This window comes from Ictalurus furcatus, chromosome 3 (assembly GCF_023375685.1).
Source record: "Ictalurus furcatus strain D&B chromosome 3, Billie_1.0, whole genome shotgun sequence".
Taxonomy (NCBI): Eukaryota; Metazoa; Chordata; class Actinopteri; order Siluriformes; family Ictaluridae; genus Ictalurus; species Ictalurus furcatus.
In genome coordinates, this window is record NC_071257.1 from 2,298,085 (window position 1) to 2,317,930 (window position 19,846).

The 19,846-nt window shown below is 39.9% G+C and overlaps 2 protein-coding genes across 5 annotated transcripts in view; one reads left to right on the top strand and one right to left on the bottom strand.

Annotated features, from left to right (window-relative positions):
* Positions 1 to 749: 749 nt before the first annotated feature.
* On the bottom strand, positions 750 to 6,872 carry ccdc172 (coiled-coil domain containing 172). Of its 3 annotated transcripts, none has more exons than XM_053620357.1 (8): positions 6,387 to 6,872; positions 5,532 to 5,617; positions 4,381 to 4,497; positions 2,885 to 3,050; positions 2,327 to 2,428; positions 2,146 to 2,248; positions 1,070 to 1,151; positions 750 to 862 (listed from the first exon to the last, which is right to left on the bottom strand). In XM_053620357.1, exons 1-8 carry the CDS (start codon positions 6,484 to 6,486, stop codon positions 857 to 859), a joined length of 762 nt encoding a protein of 253 aa, XP_053476332.1. In that variant the 5' UTR covers positions 6,487 to 6,872; the 3' UTR covers positions 750 to 856. The 3 variants fall into 3 exon arrangements, with proteins under 3 accessions (XP_053476332.1, XP_053476331.1, XP_053476330.1); XM_053620356.1 differs by lacking the exon at positions 750 to 862 and having other exon boundaries at positions 920 to 1,151; positions 6,387 to 6,441; positions 6,597 to 6,872; XM_053620355.1 differs by lacking the exon at positions 750 to 862 and having other exon boundaries at positions 920 to 1,151.
* Positions 6,873 to 9,288: 2,416 nt separating this feature from the next.
* The window catches only part of gfra1a (gdnf family receptor alpha 1a), an 81,306-nt gene continuing 70,748 nt past the window's right edge, over positions 9,289 to 19,846 (top strand). For both annotated transcript variants that reach the window (XM_053620353.1, XM_053620354.1), the window contains exons 1-3: positions 9,289 to 10,546; positions 11,157 to 11,447; positions 12,766 to 12,849. In XM_053620353.1, the coding sequence (XP_053476328.1) occupies positions 10,507 to 10,546; positions 11,157 to 11,447; positions 12,766 to 12,849 (415 nt within the window). In that variant the 5' untranslated portion in view covers positions 9,289 to 10,506. The remainder of the gene's footprint in view (positions 10,547 to 11,156; positions 11,448 to 12,765; positions 12,850 to 19,846) is intronic.

The window sequence follows — 19,846 nt, forward strand, 5'->3', positions numbered from 1 at the left end:
GCACAAAAAAAAAATGCACAATTGATAAATGCCAAGAATAATAATAAACTTGATGATAAACTTTAGCCAGCATGTTCATCTTCATACTATAAAGGCAGTCTGATATATAATGAAAAAGATATATGAGGAAAAGAATCAAGACTCATTGACAAGTCTGACAGAGAGAGAGAGAGAGAGAGTGTGTGTGTGTAAAGAGAGAGTGTGTTCTTACACACAGTGTACACTCACTTACACTGTCTGTGTGCAAAACTGTATATATTTATTGAACGTAATGCTGGTTAATGGCCACTAGATGGCAGCTGATGAAAGGAAAAAAAAAAGCTCATGAGCTACAAATATACAGTTTAATACACAATGCCTTCACTGTATCTGAAATCTCATATCTCAGTATTGTATATGGCTACCTGCAAATACATTTAAACTAATAATATGCACTAATATATTCAACAGATCACTGTGACTCATGGATTTTTACACCACAGCGATTTCTTTCTACAGTATTAGCATGAACTGGGCTGTATTTTGTCTTGTCATTTACAGATTCATCCACTAGAGGGCAGCCTTCTACAGATTAACAGCGAGCAAAGTCAGCTTCCTAAGAGAAACTTGGACTCGAGAGCAAGCTGTAGAATGGTCTGACTGGTTTTCTTCTTCTTTTTTTTTTTCTTCTTGAAGAAAACCAGTGGATGATCCGGTGCACCAACACAAACCTGCACTCAAGCGCTTTAACCGTGAAATCTTCAAATCTTCAAAAAAAAAAACAGAACGGATTCCCCACGAACACCAGAATCACGCGTGACTGCTGAAAACAGAGCGATCGGAGAACCTCACGCACTCACGCGCTCGCCTCCTGTCATCATTTCTGTCAAGAGAGAGGAACATCACCATTCCAAGATCAGATCAAATCAGACAGCTATTAAACATTGCCAGGTTGTTGTTGTTTTTTTAATTTTTATAAATAACCATATCAAGATGTCAAAGATGATTTCATCTGCCATGATGTGTTTAAAAACTGTTACGATGACATAAAACTGGTGCCTCACTGTATTTCTTTTATAATTACAATTACCGAATGTAAGAACTGAATCTCCGCGCTGAGCGCCTCATGCAGCATCTCCAGCTCCTTATGTGCCTCTAGCTCTTTCTTCAGTCTTCAGAGTGCACACACACACACACACACACACACACACACACACACACACACACACTCTGTTTGTCAGAGCCAGATTATACCTTGAACTTAAAGATAATCCTGCAATTACAGTCTGATATATATACACTGTAATGTAATATTTATCATTGTTAGTCGATTATGCTAACGTGTTCACCTGTTCTGTGTTTCACCTTGATTAGTTATTTCTGTTCAACGTTGAGAAGCGTTACGTTTTTGTTTTTTTTCTCTCGCCTCGTATTTTCAGTTCAATGTTTTCTGGTTTCCTTGTTTTAGATTTTTTTCTTTTAAAATGTAATTCATGTGAATGTAGCCCCTTCCCAATCCATTTCATTCAACCCAGTTTTTTTTTTTTTTTTTTTACGTGTTTCAAAGACAGGCATCGTTTCAGCATTCGATTTCACACAATCGATAGCCTGTGTCTGAAGCAACAGCCATTTGAAAGTGATTCATGGTTACACACGAAGAGGAACGATGGCACTGGCCGCATCTTCAGCAAATCCCAGGGCTTTAATCCGGCCTGCTGTTAACGAAAGAGATTTGTGCGAACGTCGAAGGCCGTACGTATGATTTACACGGCCGTGGGGGACGGTTCCTGCCAGAGACACGCTACCTATTGATCCCCTTCCCTTCATCGAGGACATGATATACCAACTAGACGTTGCTGTACGGGGGAGAGGGGGAGGGGGGTTTATCCGTTTGCCTGATTCCAGACCGGATAACATGGGTAATATATATAAAAGGCTTAATTAAAGGGATGGGCCTGGTGTTGTGTTATTTACACGCATATCGAGAGGAAGACAGACAAGGAGATGAACGAAGGGGCTGCTCGTGGGTCAGAAGGAAAAAGGGTCCAGGGTAAACAAATTGCAACTCCACTCTGATGGGTTTTTGACGTATTGACCGTGCCTTTCCTTTCATCCCAGTGTTTAAAGCAGCTTTTAGCAGGAGCCTTCACTTTTACATTGGCTTACCTGAGGCAGGTGCTGTCTGTCTGAGGTTTCTGAACGGCCGCTTCCCTTTCAGTCTTCAGGGAGTCTGTGAGAGCCGCTGCCTCCTCCAGCTCCCTCTCCAAATCTGAGCACACGTGCAGTAGTGAAACACTTTTCAGTCAGCACTGTATTGTTTTAAACAGTATCCTGTTTTCTCCTTCACCTGCTAGATGCGAGTGCAGCCCCTGGAGCTCTGCTGATAAAGACTCCCGCTCTGTTTGCAAAGAGATCAGCTGGGAGTTTTCTTGCTTCATCCTCTCCATCTCTAAGAACATGAGCAAATACAGTGATGTTAATAAAAGAAAGCTGTCAAATTTGAACGTTAAGTTTTATTTCCCATTTCACTGTCTTCCATACAACAGCTAACCACAGTCATGTGACCTCTATAGTACATGTAATGCATACGCTTTTTTTTTAAATGCCTTTTGTGTTCATTCAAGCTTTTTTTTAGTTGTTAACTTCAGTGTGGTGTGATGAAGCATAGTTATAGAAAATTCATCAACGCCTTCTGACCGATCAGAATGGAGAATTCAACAGCGCTAAATAATCGAGCGCTGTAGAAAGTCACATGACCAGGTGAGGTATACCAAGCTCGAGCAGGCGGTACAGTACGAGTTCAGATGTCACTTCTGTAATCCTAAAGCTGCCCGTTTAAATCCCGCTCACTAAAACGAGTTCAATTAACCTAAGCTCCATAAGGAAGCGCATCAACCTACCGTACCTTTGGTTAGTGCCTCAGCTTCCAACTGGAGACTCTGTATTTCAGATCGGGTCTGACTCTGGAACACGGCGTCCCTCTTTGTCAGCAGGTTAAAGTCGCTGTTGAAGGTTCTGATCGCCGTCATGAACTTCTCTTTCTCCTCAGCTGCCTCTCTGTTCATTCGCTCCTGCAGGTTTAGCGGTAGTGACAAAAGTACAAATATAAAAGCGAGCGTCATTGTCTGAATAAAAAAAAAAAACAGTGACTGTCAAAATATAAGAGCAACTGACCACCTAAAGACTAACAAATACTTGGTTATATCATTAACATTTGGATGAATGAATTTGGAAAAAAAAAAAAACTGGTAGTAAATCTGGTCCAATTTTGACCTCTAGTGGTTCAAGTCTGCTATTACAAGTCATGATTCAAAAGAATAACGAACCCATAAATTAAAAAAAAAGTCATTCAGATAAAATAGGATTACAAAATAAATATTTAGAAAATGTAAACATCTAAATATGTTTTATTATTTAGAATAATATGAAAATATTTATATATTATAAAATATAAATAATACAATATTTAAATTATTATAATTATAATTATTATAAATATATAAATAAATTGAAATGTATACAAATAAATGCTCATAAAATGATGCATTCGAATGGTTTTATTGATTTCTGATCAAATAAAGTCTCAATAACTGTGTCTCAACTGCAGGATCAAGCATCACTGCTGTCAAATTTGCATGTGTGTATGTACCGAGAACGTCTGAGCCCTATAATAGTGAACATTTCGATATTGTGGACGATTACTGGAAAGCAGAGACGTTTCCGCTTTAACATTTTCTCGATAATATGGCAAGCTGTTTTTTTTTTTTTGGTCTTATTCACATCAAAGAAAAATAGAGAGGCGACGTGTGAGGGGACGACTGTTTGCAGCTGCTCTAACATAAGTGAAAACGGGAACTAAATTGTCTCGTGGGTGTTTCACAACATCAAATATAACTAAAAATGGATTTAAAAAAAAGCACATTATTTGTTAGCAATTTTTTAAAAAATGCAATCGTTAGCATATAAGTGTTTTAAGTGGAATAAAGTACTTCAGGATGTGTTGTTAAAGGAAAATAATCAACTCTGCATCATGTCTGCCAACCTCACACAACCTCACTGTTGATTATTTTCCTATAACAGCACGCCCACGAGCGTTTTATGCCTGACCGTTTTTGATTGCCTGAGAACCTAATGAATGTACAGAATTAAAACCGCCTTGACGTCTTACACCGAGAGATTTCATCCGAGCGCGCGGAACATTTAACCGAGAAATCATTTAGACCCCCATCATAATTTCTCTCCACTATTAAAACGTCGATTTAAGAACATGGCTCATTTGGGACCTTCATTATGCTGCCTGTATTTGTTTTCCCAACAGCCTGCTTTCCAGCTTCCCTTCCTGTTTGACTATTTCACAGCAGCGACAAACTGAAATAACTACAGTAATGGCTCTGTACGCACCCTGTCCTGTCTGAGCCCTTTCTGTCGCTCGAGCAAGTCCTCTTTCTTCTTCTGGATTTCTCGTTGTTGTCTCTTGATCAAATGCAGCTGCAGAGTCGTTTCAGATTCCAGCCGAGCCTGTGAACAGGGTCGAGTCTCTACATCACGCAGCTACAATACGGTTTTAAATCTACAACCAAAACACTGCTATGATCCATGACATATCACTTGGATATCAATCAAGTGTAAAAAAAAATAAATTAATAAAATGACTGATGATTGTAAATACATGAAGATACATTTTGAGATTTAAAAGTACATGTTGCAGAAGTTTTTTTTTTTTGGGGGGGGGGGGGGGGATAGGGGAATCTTTTTAAAATTTATTGATAAGGCATTTATCACACTTATTACTAATTTGCACAAAGAAACACCGCCAAATTGCCATATTTGGAAAAATGTCCCTAGCTTGTTGTACTGCTTGTTTTTGTTTGTTTTTTTTTTTTAGATTTTATGGACACATCCGTCACGGCTACAGGAGCACAATCCGGGATCTATGAAGGGTTAACTGAACTAATGTAATCCAGCGGAAACAGGCGATTGATTTTTTTTTTTACACTGCCGCATCCCATCGATCCGGTTCAACTTTAATGAAGCCGTCCACATAGATGAAGCGTTTCGGTCATAAAACAAAATCACCCCTTTTACTACGAGACTGTCCACACATGTGGGTTTAAACTAGAATCCTGCTGGATCTTGCCGTTTCTTTATTTACAGCTTCTGTTCATTTTTTCACTACTACGTTAGTAAACCTGGGCATTATTAAGAGATGAGAGAATATCCATATTGTGCTGTAATAAACTCTGACCGAATACACCTTTCTGGGATCATTTTTAATGAACAACTTGACGGTCAGAGCACAAAAGGATACATCGTACTTTTTAGCACAAATCTACGTTGTTCAGATTCATTAAAGAAGCCGAGATATTCCCTAGGTACTGAGTAGTTCCTTAGTACTACTGAGTGCTTACTACTAATGATTATATGGTTTCTAAAGCAGGAGTGTTTCGACAGTCCTGGGATTGCGTTTATTGCCGAATAAATGACTGCATTCCTGCGGGAAATGACTGGAAGTCCATCGAACTGAACAGAGAGATGGACAGAAGTGGCCTGACCTTCTCGTCCAGTTCAGTATGCGCATGCTCCAGCTTTTCAGTAAAGGACTTGATTTGCTCCTCTGCCTTGGTGATGGCTGATTTTACTGAAAGAGAGAACACATGAGGTAAACCTGGGAATAAAAACTGTCGGCATGGTCCAAAAAAAGTACATAGAAACCGCACTTGGTCTAATGCGCAAGAAACGCTTAAGGCGAGACACGACAGGTAGATAGGGCAATTTTAGTCACTTAATTTAACTTTTTTTTTTTCGGACTAAATTACCTTTTCTAAACTAAACTTTTCTTCAAAGTTCAACCGAATTTATTTAACAGTTTTTTGTTGTCTACTTGACAAAGCGCATTATCTAACTGAAACTAGCAACTGCGCATAATTAATTCATTTAATTATTTAAGCTCCGCCCACTTCACAATCACCTCACGTCATAGATTTCTCTCAAAAATGGCTTTCCCTCAAAATCAGGTCGTCCATGTTGGGGTTTTTTGTTTGTTTGTTTTTTTGCTATATTGAGAACTGCTTATGACTCACATTCATGACATTTTACATGTTCATTCTAATCCCTAATTAGAAAGATATTATTTAATAATTTCCCAAACTGTTGATTATGGTTGAACTCATGTTAGACTTTATATAGAAAATGGAGGGGTTTTTTATTATTATTATTATTATTTCCCATGCTTTTTGCGTAATTAAAGAAGATTGAAGAAGTAAAGAAATTATATTGAAACTAAACTGTCCTGTAAAAGTGTCTCTCGAGTGTTTCTGTAGTAAAATATTTTATTTAATTTTTTTGCTGTTGACGGATGAACGCCATTAGCGAGATTTCGGACTAGCTAGCTTAGTTAGCTAACGTACCTTCATGGAGCTGCCGAGAGTTCTTGGACCCCTGTTGCTCAGTGAGCAAAATCTGCTGATAAAGAGAATCCAAACTCATATCATGAACACCTGAACTCATTTTTTTATTATTATTATTATTTTAAAAATTCAGCTAAACGACTTGTTTAGACTAGGGGAATCTTAGAGCGCGAGAGCTTTTTATAAAATTGCACGCGCGGACAAGCCCACCTTTTCGCGCGCACGCGAGTACATTTCACAAGGAATTAACGGTTCTTTTCAGTGAATCCGACGAGTCGACTCAGCAATCTTTAGACTCAAATGACTCAACTCCTCACGCGCCTTTTCTTCCCCCCACCAATGAAAACAGTCGAAAACGGCTCTTTAGAAGTATGAGCCGACTCACCTAAAAGAGCCAATTGAAAGAGTCGAATCAGTTGCTTTACTGAAAATGAGAGACATAAATAAAAACAGAATTTACTGTGAATATGTTGAGCTGGACTATTAAACCACCAAGATTACACATTTTAAATATTTATTTATTTATTTATTTTCTTTTTCAACTTAGAGGGCATACACATAGCCTATTACATAAGGAGGTGGAGGAAGTCTACATCTGTTTATACTTCCATAGTACAGTCTGTATATCAGTTTTACCTGATAAAACGGATAAAAGATTTATATTATGCTGTCTAAATTAGCACTTATATCAGATAATGATGAGATTATTAGTGTGCATTGGCTCACAATGTGTTCCTGAACCATATACTAAACTATTCTGAAATAAACAGATCATCAGTGCCAAATATGATCTTTCTCACTCCTTCCAGTTCCAACACTGCCCGTGATGTGCTCCAAAGACTATCAAGAGCCACCAGCCTCTCTGTTTGTTCACATTAATAAGCACAGTCAGCATTCAATAACTTTAATCTTGGGCCATTTGGCTCTTCAGTGTTTGTCACATCATCCTTTACTTCTTCCAATTTCCAGAGAATGGTGTTTGATCTGAAGCCATGAAGCACATTAAAGTGTGAACTCGTTACTATTATTCCATCAATATCGACTCAGCCTTTTCACATGATTCAGACGGATACCTTTTAGACATTCTACTTCACTTTCAGGACCTGCTTACTCATCGTGACTGAACAATTAAAATAGGATTTTCCTGACACTGGATCTCTCTCTCACACACTCACACACACACACACACACACACACACACACATGTAAATCACAATCAGAATTGTCACTAAGTTCAATAGCAAAGGATACAAATCAGTCTAGTCATTAGAGCAGTAAATTTCCTGAGCACTGCTTGCCAAACGTCCGTAAGTAAACATACACTCGCCACTTAAAGTTCATTAGGATAGGAAAGAGAACCACATTGATTTATATGTGCATTTGAACTCGATGGTAGTTCACTGCAGATCTACAATCAATCGACTCAGTGATTTGAGAAATGTTATACCATTTGGTCAGCTCAAATGCTGCATCTAGATCAATCAATGGCGGGCAAATTATACTCGCTATGTTAAAGTCTAATATGTTACATGTGCAAGGTAAGTAATGTTAGCATCTAGTTCTATAGGACTAACCATAGTGCTGGAATGAGAAAGGAATCCAAATCCCTACAGATGTGCACTACTACTACTGGGTATGAGTGTTTTATTCCTCTTTATTAACTAAAGAATGACACACATCACTTATTTATCCATTTAAAATTACATTTAATGTTGTCTGTGAAATACGTTCCTGTTATCACTTACACTACAGCAGTTATAACAGTTGTTCTGAGGCGACATCTGCGTCAAGGTTTGATGTCTTGTGCGTTCGGAGATGGTTTTCTGCTCACCGTGTTTGGAAAGACTGGTTATTTGAGGTATGATAGTGTTCCTGTTGGTTCAAACCAATCTGGCTATTGTTCTCAGACATTTCGTGTCAAGAAGACTTTTCGTCTAGCAGAACTGCCACTCACTGGATGTGGTGGTGTTGTTGTTGATGATGATGATGATGTTTTTTTCCACTATAAACTCTAGAGACTGTTGTATGTGAAAATATCAGGAAATCAGCAGTTTCTGAAATACTCAAACCAGCCCATCTGGCAGTAGCAACTATGCAACTGAGATCATCCCCCCCCGTCTGATGTTTGATGTAAACATTAACTATAGCTTTTGACCAGTGTCTGCATGATTTTATGCATTGAGCTGCTGCCACATGATTGGCTGACTGGATAAATGCATGAATGAGCTATTAACAAACTATAGAAGGCTTCCCACTACCTACATATGTGCACTACATGGGGTATGAAATAATATACAGTGCACTATACTGTACATGCAGTAGAGTAGTAAGCCACACTTGTGAGTCAGCCTCTCTCTCTCTCTCTCTCTCTCTCTCTCTCGCTCTCTACACTACTCTTAATTATTTCACTGGCTGACTCCCAAATGGCTCCTTATTCCCTCCAAAAGTGTATGTGTAGTGCACTTTATGTTCAGCAGGGCACCGCCAGAGTGAAGAAGACGCCTACACCAATAGATGGCAATCTCCACCAGTTTAATCTCATAACTCATGAGTGGACTAAAGCTCATATTGCTCTCTTTTCTTTTTTTTCTGCTGAAAAGTGACTCAGACAAATCACCCAAATGTGGGAAGCCAAATGAATTACAAGTAAAGGCACATGTTCAATTTGAATACGCTGCATGTAATGCTTCTGTTCAGGTTATTAAAAAAGGTCAGTTTATAAGTATAGACTTTTTTTTCTTCTTAAAGAGTATAACATGAGCTGTTTATTGTATACAAGGTTCTCTCAGGTCAAATGAATAACTATGACACAGACCATGGCGTCTGACTTACATCATCATCTGAGCAGTGTGACCCCGAGCATTTGGGTCTACAAATAGAAAATGACCTCAGAAGGGCTGACTTCATAATTTTATCATCTAGGGGCCAATGTAAGGACTAATACACTTTAAAGCCTCTAAGCAGTGACTGTGTGACTCCGTGTGTTGTGGGAAATGAGTAGAACAGTAGAAGATTTTGCAGAACAATACGACAGTCACAGTTCAGCAATAAAAAAATAATAATGTTATTGAACATTTACAAATAAGAATTTGATCTATATCCGCAGTTGAGATCAGATTTTGGTTCAACATAAGTTGATGTTCTCTTATGAAGTGATTTGGCATGTAAGAAAGCTGATATGTAAATTACATCTAACTTTTTCTGTGTGTGTGTGTTTTTTTTTTAAACCAATTTTTCTTATTCTTTTCTTTATTGTTCTATTTGCTCTTCTCCTACTGTTACTTTGTGTCTTCTTCTACTCCTTCTTCATTTTCACCAATTTTTCTTTTATTTCTTGTTCTCTTTGTTCTTCTCCTGCTCCTTTTTTGTCCCTTCTTCTTCTTCTCCTTATTATTATTATTATTATTATTATTATATCCTCTTCCCTCTTCTTCTTCTACTTGTTGTTGTTAGTGTTATAATAATAATAATAATAACAATAATAACAATAATAATAATAATAATAAGAAGAAGAAGAAGAAGAAGAAGAAGAAGAAGCATAATCACAGTTATTTTCATAATTCACGTGTTAGCATAAATAAAAATAAATATTTAAAAAAACGCACTCGTTTGAGGGAAATAAAAGTTAAACCCCGCTACTGCGTCGAATCGCAGCGCGTGCGTAAAAAGAAAAAAAAGGGGTGGGGGGCGACCGCTGAGAGCGCAGGAGCGCGCGCTCCCTCCAGTTTAGTGCCACACCGCGCGCCCTGCCGCGTGCTGCCACTCCGGAGTTCATTTTTTTGGAGACCTCGGATAGCGACCCGCGCGTCTTGTTATAAGCCTCACCCCTCATGCGCGAGCACAGCGAGACCATCCCGTTCCGGAACGCTTTTAAGGAACCTTATTACCATCACTGCTGCTTTTCTACACTTTTTTTTTTTTTTACTTGTGGGAATCCCGGTGCAGCAAGAAGGAGCGTGTGTGAGGAGTGAGGAGAGATGCTCCGGTGGAAGTAAAGACCGGCGTGTGGGTCTGTAATCAGTGAACTGCTTCATACACGCGCACACGCGCGCGCGCGCACACGCACACACACACACACACACACACCGCGCGCTGGCTGGAAACGCGAATCGGACCCGCGATGATCGTCTCCACGGTTTGCGTGCTGTTTCTGCTGCTGGGTGAGTTCTCCCTTTCTCCTCACATGTCCTGCTAACACTCTAACAACTCTTTTATTTAAAAAGACGCACTGACCCCGACTCACAAACTTCTCATTTCTGTAGACAATTTCAATCCCAGCATGTCTACATACAGTACAGTATAACACTACACATGACCTGTTAAACTGTAACCTAAAGTACTGTTTATGACTGCAATGAAAGAGTCTTCTGTAACACCAGTCTTGAATGAACTCTTAGAGACAATCTGTGCTCTCCTGGATGGAAAAGAAACACTGCATGAGTCAATGTCAATACAACATTACAACATGTGTTTGCTGTGGAAGACTCGACAACCTCACTTACGTTTTATTTTAATGACCAGTGAGACCAGAGTCTTTGTTTTTCAGTGCAGACTGAATAGAAATAAAAAAAAAAAGAAAAAAAAAAAGATCTGTTTGGGGTTTAATCTTTAAAGCAGATTGTATGTGGTTAATCCTCTGCACCCAGATGTGTAGAAGTCTCATAAATATGGCTGTTAACTTGGGGAAATTACTTTGCAAGTCATTTACATCGTAGGCTTGTAGATGTGGTGTAAACGGACGAGTTAAGGATAACATGTTTCCACGCACAGACGTCGTGCTGTCCGCAGAAAAGTCCGCGTTTGCTGCAGCGAGCCGGACGGACTGTGTCGGAGCCAGCGAGCTGTGCTTAAAGGAGCCGGGATGCAGCACCAAGTATCGGACTATGAGGCAGTGTATAACGGGGAAGGAGGGCAACATCAGCGCCGAGGGGAGGGACGAGTGCCGCAGCGCCCTGGACGCGCTCAAGCAAAGCCCGCTGTACAACTGCAGGTGCAAAAGAGGCATGAAGAAGGAGAAGAACTGCCTACGCATCTACTGGGGACTCTACCAACATTTACAAGGTGCACACATCAATAGAGATCGCTATAGAGCACAATCGATCACTATAGGTAACGGCAGAGCACTATAGACCACAGTGTATCGTTATAGAACACTACAGAGCGCCGTAGATCACACGTCGGTCATTACAGAGTAATATGGAGCACTACTGACACTAAAGATCACACCGGATCAACCACTATAGATGACTTTAGTTCACTATAGATCACGATGGATCATTACAGATCACCACAGGGCACAAGAGATCACTACAGGTCCCCCTAGATCACTACAGATTACAATATATCGCTATAGATCACAGTGGATCTCTCCGGATAGCAGCAGATCATGGCAGATCACAACGGATCATTAAGGAGCACTAGAGGTCACACCGGATGACTATAGATCAACACAGATCACAGTATAGCATTATAGATCACTACAGAGCACTATAGATCACACGCAAGTCATGATGGATCCATATAGAGCACTATGGGTACTAATATCACACTAGATCAGTCGCTAACCTTTGATTGTAGACGTTAGTTTACGATGGATCATGATGTATCATTACAGACCGCTACAGAGAACACGTGATCACGACAGATCACACTAGATCACCACAGATAACTATAGATCACTGCATATCACAATAGATCACTACAGGTCACACTGCTGTAGATCGCGACAGATCACAGTGGACAACTGTAGATCGATCTAGATCACAATATACCACTATAGATCCCTACGGATCACGCTAGATCCCTTTAGATCACTACAAAGATTTGACGTGGAATTCTTTTCATTGTCTCCCTCATACAGTCCGTCGCAGCATGCAGACGGGACATTTTCCCAGGAAAAAGGGCACTACACTGTCTCTTTCCTTGTTGCTGTGGTGGTACTTTCCAGGCTACACCTTTTGTACATCCTGTGTGTAGATTTCACCTAGAAAGGTACATGTAGTGTAAAGGTGAAAGGTACATCCCGGAGACAACCACCATACCCTTTTGAGCACTGTAGGTCTTAATTTCAAACTCCAGAGTAGCCATTTTGTTGTAAAGCACAGCGAGGTGTCTGGGTTATATCCCAGTCACACACACACACACGATTCCTCAGGACAACGTGAGTTAGTGTTTATCGAGTGTGAAGTCGTTTGATCTCTCAACCTCTTCACCCGCTGACCCGTATGCTCAACCGGGCGGAAATGTAAATAACGGGCTAAAAACGGCGCCGTAAAAACAAGCGAACCACATATGAACACGGCAATTTTGCTGTGATTCAAGTCACAGAGCTTTAAACACAGCGTCACGTGTTTAATCCTGGTGTTTGTTTGTTCGACAGGAAATGATTTCCTGGAGGAATCTCCTTACGAGCCCATGACTAGCCGTGCATCAGATATATTCCGATTGGCGCCCATCTATTCAGGTAGGACCGGCCGATTTTACTCGCTAAATGGCATTACTGTGCAGAGCCTACATAGGGACTGCTCCGGTCTCTTTGATTTCAGAATGATTTATCAGGCATTCTTGTTTCCTGCTTTCCAACTTCCTTTTCTGTGACTGCATGCTGTGGAACGCTGCATGAGGAGATATTGTTTGGACTGAAGTTTATTTCAAGGGTACTTCATTACTAACGATGTGGAATGCTAGAGCCTGTATGTGTGGCTGTGTATGTGTGTGTGTGTGTCTGTCTGTGTCTATCTTGTGTGTGTGTGTTTTGCTTCTGATGTTGCTGTTCACGACCGGCCTCTGGGTGGCAGTGGTGCTCTCTATTTCACAACCAGTCGAGCGGTGCAGCAGATGGTGAAAGCATAAGGGTTCATGGATACCAAGTGAAGTCAAATGTTTCGAGCTGCTCATCTCAAGTAGACTAAACGTTGTCCTTTAGTGCGGGAGTCAGAGAGACACGTGAGATGTAGAATCTACAGTACAACTCTTCAAGTCTTCGAGAGAGTGGCGTATTTATGGCGCGTGAACTGAAATATCATCTGCATCCTGTCAATCCTGAGCTATAGTGTTGAACACAGCAAACCTATATGTCTACACCCACCATATATACACAACGAATATATATATATATATATATATATATATATATATATATATTCGGTTTTTGACGTTTGTTTCATTAAAGCCACAAGGCTAATGTTACTAAGTAAACTGACACTTAAAGCTACCAGTTTATTATCACTGCATGTCTAAATCACCACACATTCACTTTCTGTTATCTATAAAAATGGACAAACGTATGTTACATAGCTAAAAGGATTAGTGGTACCATCTTGAAAGTTAGTACGAATTAAAAAAAACAAAACAAAACATCTTTCGGAACGTGGTAGCTATAACCTTTCCTTGGCTATTTTTGGAAGTTTCTAGAATCTGTTCTAGATAAAACGATCGTAATGCCACGACCTTACTGTAAAGAAATACGTGATCATTTCTATAGTAACATCTATTCACAGGGACTTGTACGATGGACACGGATCATAATAAACAGATTATTAACGTTTATTTATTTGGCAAAGAATGTTGTTGATACGGTGGCATTTTCTTTAAGGAGACATTTGTTTTGGAAAGATTTCTGGAAGGAGTCTCCAGTGTTTTATAACCGTTCTGGTCTTGGTCCCTTGATTATACCACTGGACATGCATGTGTATACCAGTTTCGGAATGATACGATCAGTTTTCAAATGCAGTGGTTAAATCCAAAATTTGTGTTCTGGCGAATACCGAACAGAAGCTCTAATCCCAGTTTTTACTTTCCTAACAATTTGTAAGTTGATGACCTGAGGAGAACTTACTCTCTCCTCAATGTCAATGTCATTGGAATAAAAAAAGAAAACGGAAAGAATCATGAGCTCCCCTTAGAGAACGTGAGTCACCGAAGAAAACACTACGCTAATTAAAATAGCATGCCGTGCGCCTCGCGACTTTTCTACGTTTGACTCTCGGCAGCTATGAGAACAGAGAGATTTACGGGGGAAACGCCTGGAATGTGAGATCGCTCTTTATTCCCCATTGAAAAGCTCTCGACTTTGATTGACGGCTGTGCTGTGAGGCTGGGATTCCTAACCTACAAAAAGGACTTACGAGTCAAGATGCCTCCAGAGACAGACACAATACGCTGGTGGAGTCTGGAGTGTTCGGGTCTCTGGAGTGTGCCGCCGTCGCTTGCGGCTCTTTCTCAGCAGTCGGGGTGGAAAGAATTATGATTTGTTTGGGTTGGGATTAGCTCTGTTCAGGCACGGAGTTAGCAATAAAACACCAAATATCAAAACAGTCCAGAAGCTTGAATCCACTCCTTAGAATTTTTTGTTGTTGTTGGCCTGAGGTTTAAATGATTTCTCCATGTTTATACCCCCGCGCTGTGGGATTCTCAAATCTGATTGGTTGCAGAACAGCAGCTCTGACGGTAGTAGGGTTATATTATTGCACTCCTTCTAATGTGTTATGGTTTCTATAGTATCAGCTAGCAGGGGACTTGACAAAGGCAAACTCTCTTTCCAAGTAAATGAGCAGTTGTTGATAATGATAATGAGTCTTTATTGGTCACATATACACACGCACAGTGAAATTCTTTTCTTCACATACCCCAGCATGTATGTCAGAGCGCAGGGTCAGCCATGATAGAGCAGAGAGGATTAAGGGCCTTGCTCAAGGGCCCAACAGTTGCAGCTTGGCAGTTCTGGGGCTTGAACCCCCGACCTTCCGATCAGTAACCCAGAGCCTTAACCGCCAAGCCACATGCCCAGTGATACGGTGAAGTTTTCAGAGACGGAAACGTATTTAGCGTGTACATACAGAAGGAGTCTCCAGTGTCAGTCAGAGAGAAAGCTGTAACAATGTTTTTGGAAGTTTCATTAGCTTGATCAGTTCAAATAGGTTTTCGCTGAGTTTTTTTTTCTTTCTTTATTTGATTGTTGGAATCAAAAATGGTTTATTTTGCTGTGGCTTTTTTCAAAATCATGCAATTTGCCGAGTGTACTTTTGCGAATTGCTTGAATTGGCGAAATCGCGATTGCACTAAATTGTTAACGAGACCTTTCAGCTATTCTCGTATTCGCCTCACGTGAATCGAAGACGCCCTTGGGTTAAAATCGCAGTGTCACGTGACGCATCTTGGCCCAAATCTGCGGCCAATTTTGAAAATTCGCAAGCTCCGCCGAATTCTGCGGCGTTTCCTTGATTTCGTGTTCATTTCTGCGATCGTAACATTGCAACGACAACAAAAATTCCTTGATGGACTGGTTAATATGGTGAGAAGACGTTTATCGTGGAGGAGTCTCTCAGCAGTCTGCATTGTCAGCGCTTTGTAACTGAGTTTTCCGACACGGGAAAGTCTACCGGACGGACGAGTTTGCGCTTTGCGGATAATCAGTAACTTGACGAGTTTATTAACTTCAAAAAGAGACACAAAACAATACAAATACAGGCTGGTGAGGGATTGTTTATAGCTGTAAGTGAAAACAGGAACTATCTTGTTTGGTGGGTGCTCGACAACATTTAAAGTAACTATAAATGGATAAATACTGTAGTATGATGTGTCGATGTTGCATTGGTAAACTGCCGTGTGATATAAGAGGATTAAGACATGTTACACCAGCAACAAGTGTTCCTTACATAATGTTTAGTATAGTGGATAAGGTTGTAGTGTTGTGAGGTCAATTCCCAGGACAGCCTCTATTGGCTTTTTGAGAAAGACCTTTAACCCTCAATTACTCCGCTCTATCCTAGGATTGGATTCCACTTTGTCGCAAATGTTCTAGATAAGCAGTTGAATTTTAAGATTACATTATGATGCAAGATTACATTTTGCCTACAGCATACAAGACGGCATTAGCACACACACACACAATTAAATGATAAAGGAGGCTTTAGACCACCACAAGCAGGCGAAACATGTTGCGTCCATGTTTACTCTATTCCTTCACCCTCCGAGTCTCTCACTATGCCATAACGATGGGGTTTCCACTCAATTAAATAGCTTATCAGACGTCTCGTCCCGTCTCTTCTTCACACCAGACCACGTGCTCCAACACCAACCAGTGGCGGTAAAATAAACAACTCAGAGCAGTTCCTGGACGAAAGGTCACGTATGCTGGAAGGAAGAAGATGGACTAGGAGTACTCAGGCACTCATAAACGCAACACATATATACCTCTGCTTCCTAATGGGCTGAAAGGTAAACAGACGTGGTGCAATCAGAGGAAAACTATATTTAGTTTTTAAAGACAGATCACCAGGATATGAATCTCCTGGTTGTGCTCAAGGTTAAGAGCAAAAGATTTCAAACTCTTTCTGATGTTAAGCCAGAGAGATACGGGGTGGGTAAAAGGACAATTCAGAAAGACGGGAATAACCAAACAGTAGATGGACTAGTGGACAAATTGAACGTAATTAGCCACAAATTGACAAATATGGTGAAACTATTATACCTCAATACTTCAAGGTTTCATTGTACTGTTGTGAATAGTTTAGCTGAAATACATGTAATCACCTCAAATATACTCACCCCAGAATCTTTATTGCTTCTTTAGTTTTGTAATGGAGCTACAAGGTTTATGTTGGTACTGGAAGCGTTTACACCGATTTTATTAGTTACTATCCAATCAGAGAGCAATATGCTACATTCTGATACACCAGTAGCTGATAAACATGTAAAGAAATTTCTGACACAGGAGAATGCTCAGGACAGAGGAGTTTACGCTTTGAGGTTTCTCGCTAACACGGCAAGTTGTGTTTATTTCTTTTTTTTTTTTTTTTTTATAGTTCAAAGTTCAAGAGATAATAAAGAAAAGTGAGGTCGGTGAGGAAATGGTGTTTATATATTTAAATAGTGTTTTTTTTAAAAAAAATTTTTAATGCAGAATTGTTGGTAATGTGGTGTGGTATAAGAGGAGTAAAACACTTCAGGACAGATCAGGAAAATTTAAACAATTTAAACAATGCATGAAAGTCTAAAGGTCATTTCCGGGGCAGATTTAATTCCTGACTGTTACGGATTTTATGGAATTAAAAAAAAAAAATACAGCAATTTGTGGATGGAGTTGTGTAATGTAAACACTTGTTAGGTTTAGACTTTGATGAAACGTTGCTCCTCTCCACACACGTAATTTCCCATTTCTTGTGAAGCACTGATCCATGTAGAAGACAGTCAGAACACATTTTGTCCATTTCTCTCTCTCTCTCTCTCTCTCATGATGCGAGTTGACTCTGTATTACTGGCACACCATTAGCTGCAGAGAGCAAAAGAGCTCAAACACACAGTACACCACTCCCTTTCACATTACCTCTCCATGAAGCGCACACACACACACACACACCCACCTCCATGTTTCACACGCGCCTATTTCAATCATGCGCTCTTCCAAACCCGGCCAACCGGAAAAGCCTAGGAATTGCATGCGGCTGCTCGGTTGCGAAACAATCCGCAATCCAGCCATTAAAAAAATATAAATAAATAAAAAATGTCAGAAAAGCCTAATTCAGTTTGACTGGAAATGTTCACTTTGAAATGAAAACAATGAAATCTATTGTCAGGAAATGCACAGCGTCGAACCGTCGAGTTCGTGGATAGATACATCGGCGCCGTCAGCTGCTTGTCATTTACCGCTTACGAGGTCTTTGAGGAAAAATGGGACTGGGAAGGGAATGTGACACAAAGCATAATAAGCAGTCTGCAGAGTTGGTTGGCTTGAAATTGCTTAAATTACGGGGTAGAGCTCAGAAAAATACGTGGACATCAGACAATCTGTAGAAGCAACTATGAATAAAGATGAGTCAGTTCTCAGATTCTCCAGAGAGGAGGTTTTTATTTATTTATTTATTTATTATTATTCTAACAATTATAACAATCCATCATGCTAAAATGCTAAAATCACAGCACTCTGTCAAAGCTTTATGAAATAATAAACATATTCTTTACCATGTAAGAAGATGCTAATTTCTCATTCTTATTCTGTACAGAGAATAAAAAAAAAAATCATCACTCCGTGGTAAGCGTACAAAGCTATTATTACAGTGTTTGGTACGACTTGCCAAAATGTAAAAGAAACCCGCCGTAAAACAAACAACAACAACAAACAATTCTAGCCTGTCAGGAAAGGGGTTGTTAGAAGAAAGGCTTTCTGGAGAAGGAAACAAACAGCAACGCTAACTAAGGCTGCAACAAAATTCGTTTCAAAGCACAAACGTCTTTACTTTGTCCTTCCAAAATCAACATTAGCATTAGCAGTAACTGTTGCTAGGCATGGCTGTAGAGCTAGGAGTAAAAACACAATTACCCTAAACAAACAAAAAGTAAACACTGAAATAGTTGAGCAGAAACAGGCCCTGAAGTAAGCAAGTAACATTCCAATACTTTACTGAAGCAAATGATTGAACCGTTTTTAAATTTATCCTTCAAAAACACCTCGGTTATATGAGCTAGCTAGCGAGTTAGTTAGTAGATTAGCGCTAGCTGCTGAGGGGCATCACGGATTCACAGTAAAAGCTTAAAATATAACATACTATATAACACTTTTATACAATTCCTCTCATTTTTAGTGATTTTAGTCAGAGCTAGAACATAGCTGCAGAAGTAAATCTTTCCAGTTGTGTGTGTGTCGCTGTGTGATATCACTTCCTGTAGTAATTCCTAGTAATCTAGTAATGTTTCTTATGGTGAGGGAGAGACTGGTTTTAGCCGTCATAACCATAAAGTGATCATTTGTTTCGTAGACGTTCCACAACATTAAACATAACTATAAACGGATAAAAAATATATATATATGATGTCATTATTCGATAAATAAAACACCTGACATAGTTAGCAATTTGCTGGGGTATAGAAGGAGCTTATAGGAAAATAATCCATTTTGGGATGGTAACAGTAAATGTGCTTAATAATCTCCCACCATCCTTTCATTGATTATTTTCCTACAACAGCATGTCCCTATAGTGTTTTATTCCTAACAAAATTTTCTGACTTGTCGTAATGTGTGTGTGTGTGTGTGTGTGTGTGTGTGTGTGTGTGTGTGTGAGGTAAGGAACAATCTTTCACAGGGAGCTTCTGTCACTGTGTGCGTTGTACGGTGTCAACTTGGGGTTTGGGGGGGGGCACATGGAAACATCTGTAGTGGCAACCTTCCAGACGAGACACATGGTTCTGCAGCACATCCCGAATCTGACGCGGCTCTGAGAGGCTGTCAGGATGTCACGCTACAGCAGAGCGGCACTAATCGCCTCCAGACTCCTCGCAACAGGTCTTCCTCTCTTCAACTTAGCTCTTGTTGGAAAAAATAAAACGAGGCTAGTTTTCTTACACAGCGTGAACTTTCGGAAAACATACAGAAGCTGGTGATTTGTTTTTGTTTTTTTTTAGAGGGAAGCTGATTCTTATGGTAACATTCAGGAGACAGACAAAGACTGGAATACTGGAATAGA

What these genes read in the sequence shown, in the direction of transcription:
- ccdc172 (XM_053620355.1), bottom strand. Translation starts at nt 6,486, where the DNA reads ATGAGTTCAGGTGTTCATGATATGAGTTTGGATTCTCTTTATCAGCAG. An exon ending in ATACTGAACTGGACGAGAAG is followed by an intron (nt 4,498 to 5,531) that starts GTCAGGCCACTT and finishes CCCTGTTCACAG; the next exon opens with GCTCGGCTGGAATCTGAAAC. An exon ending in AAGGGCTCAGACAGGACAGG is followed by an intron (nt 3,051 to 4,380) that starts GTGCGTACAGAG and finishes CTAAACCTGCAG; the next exon opens with GAGCGAATGAACAGAGAGGC.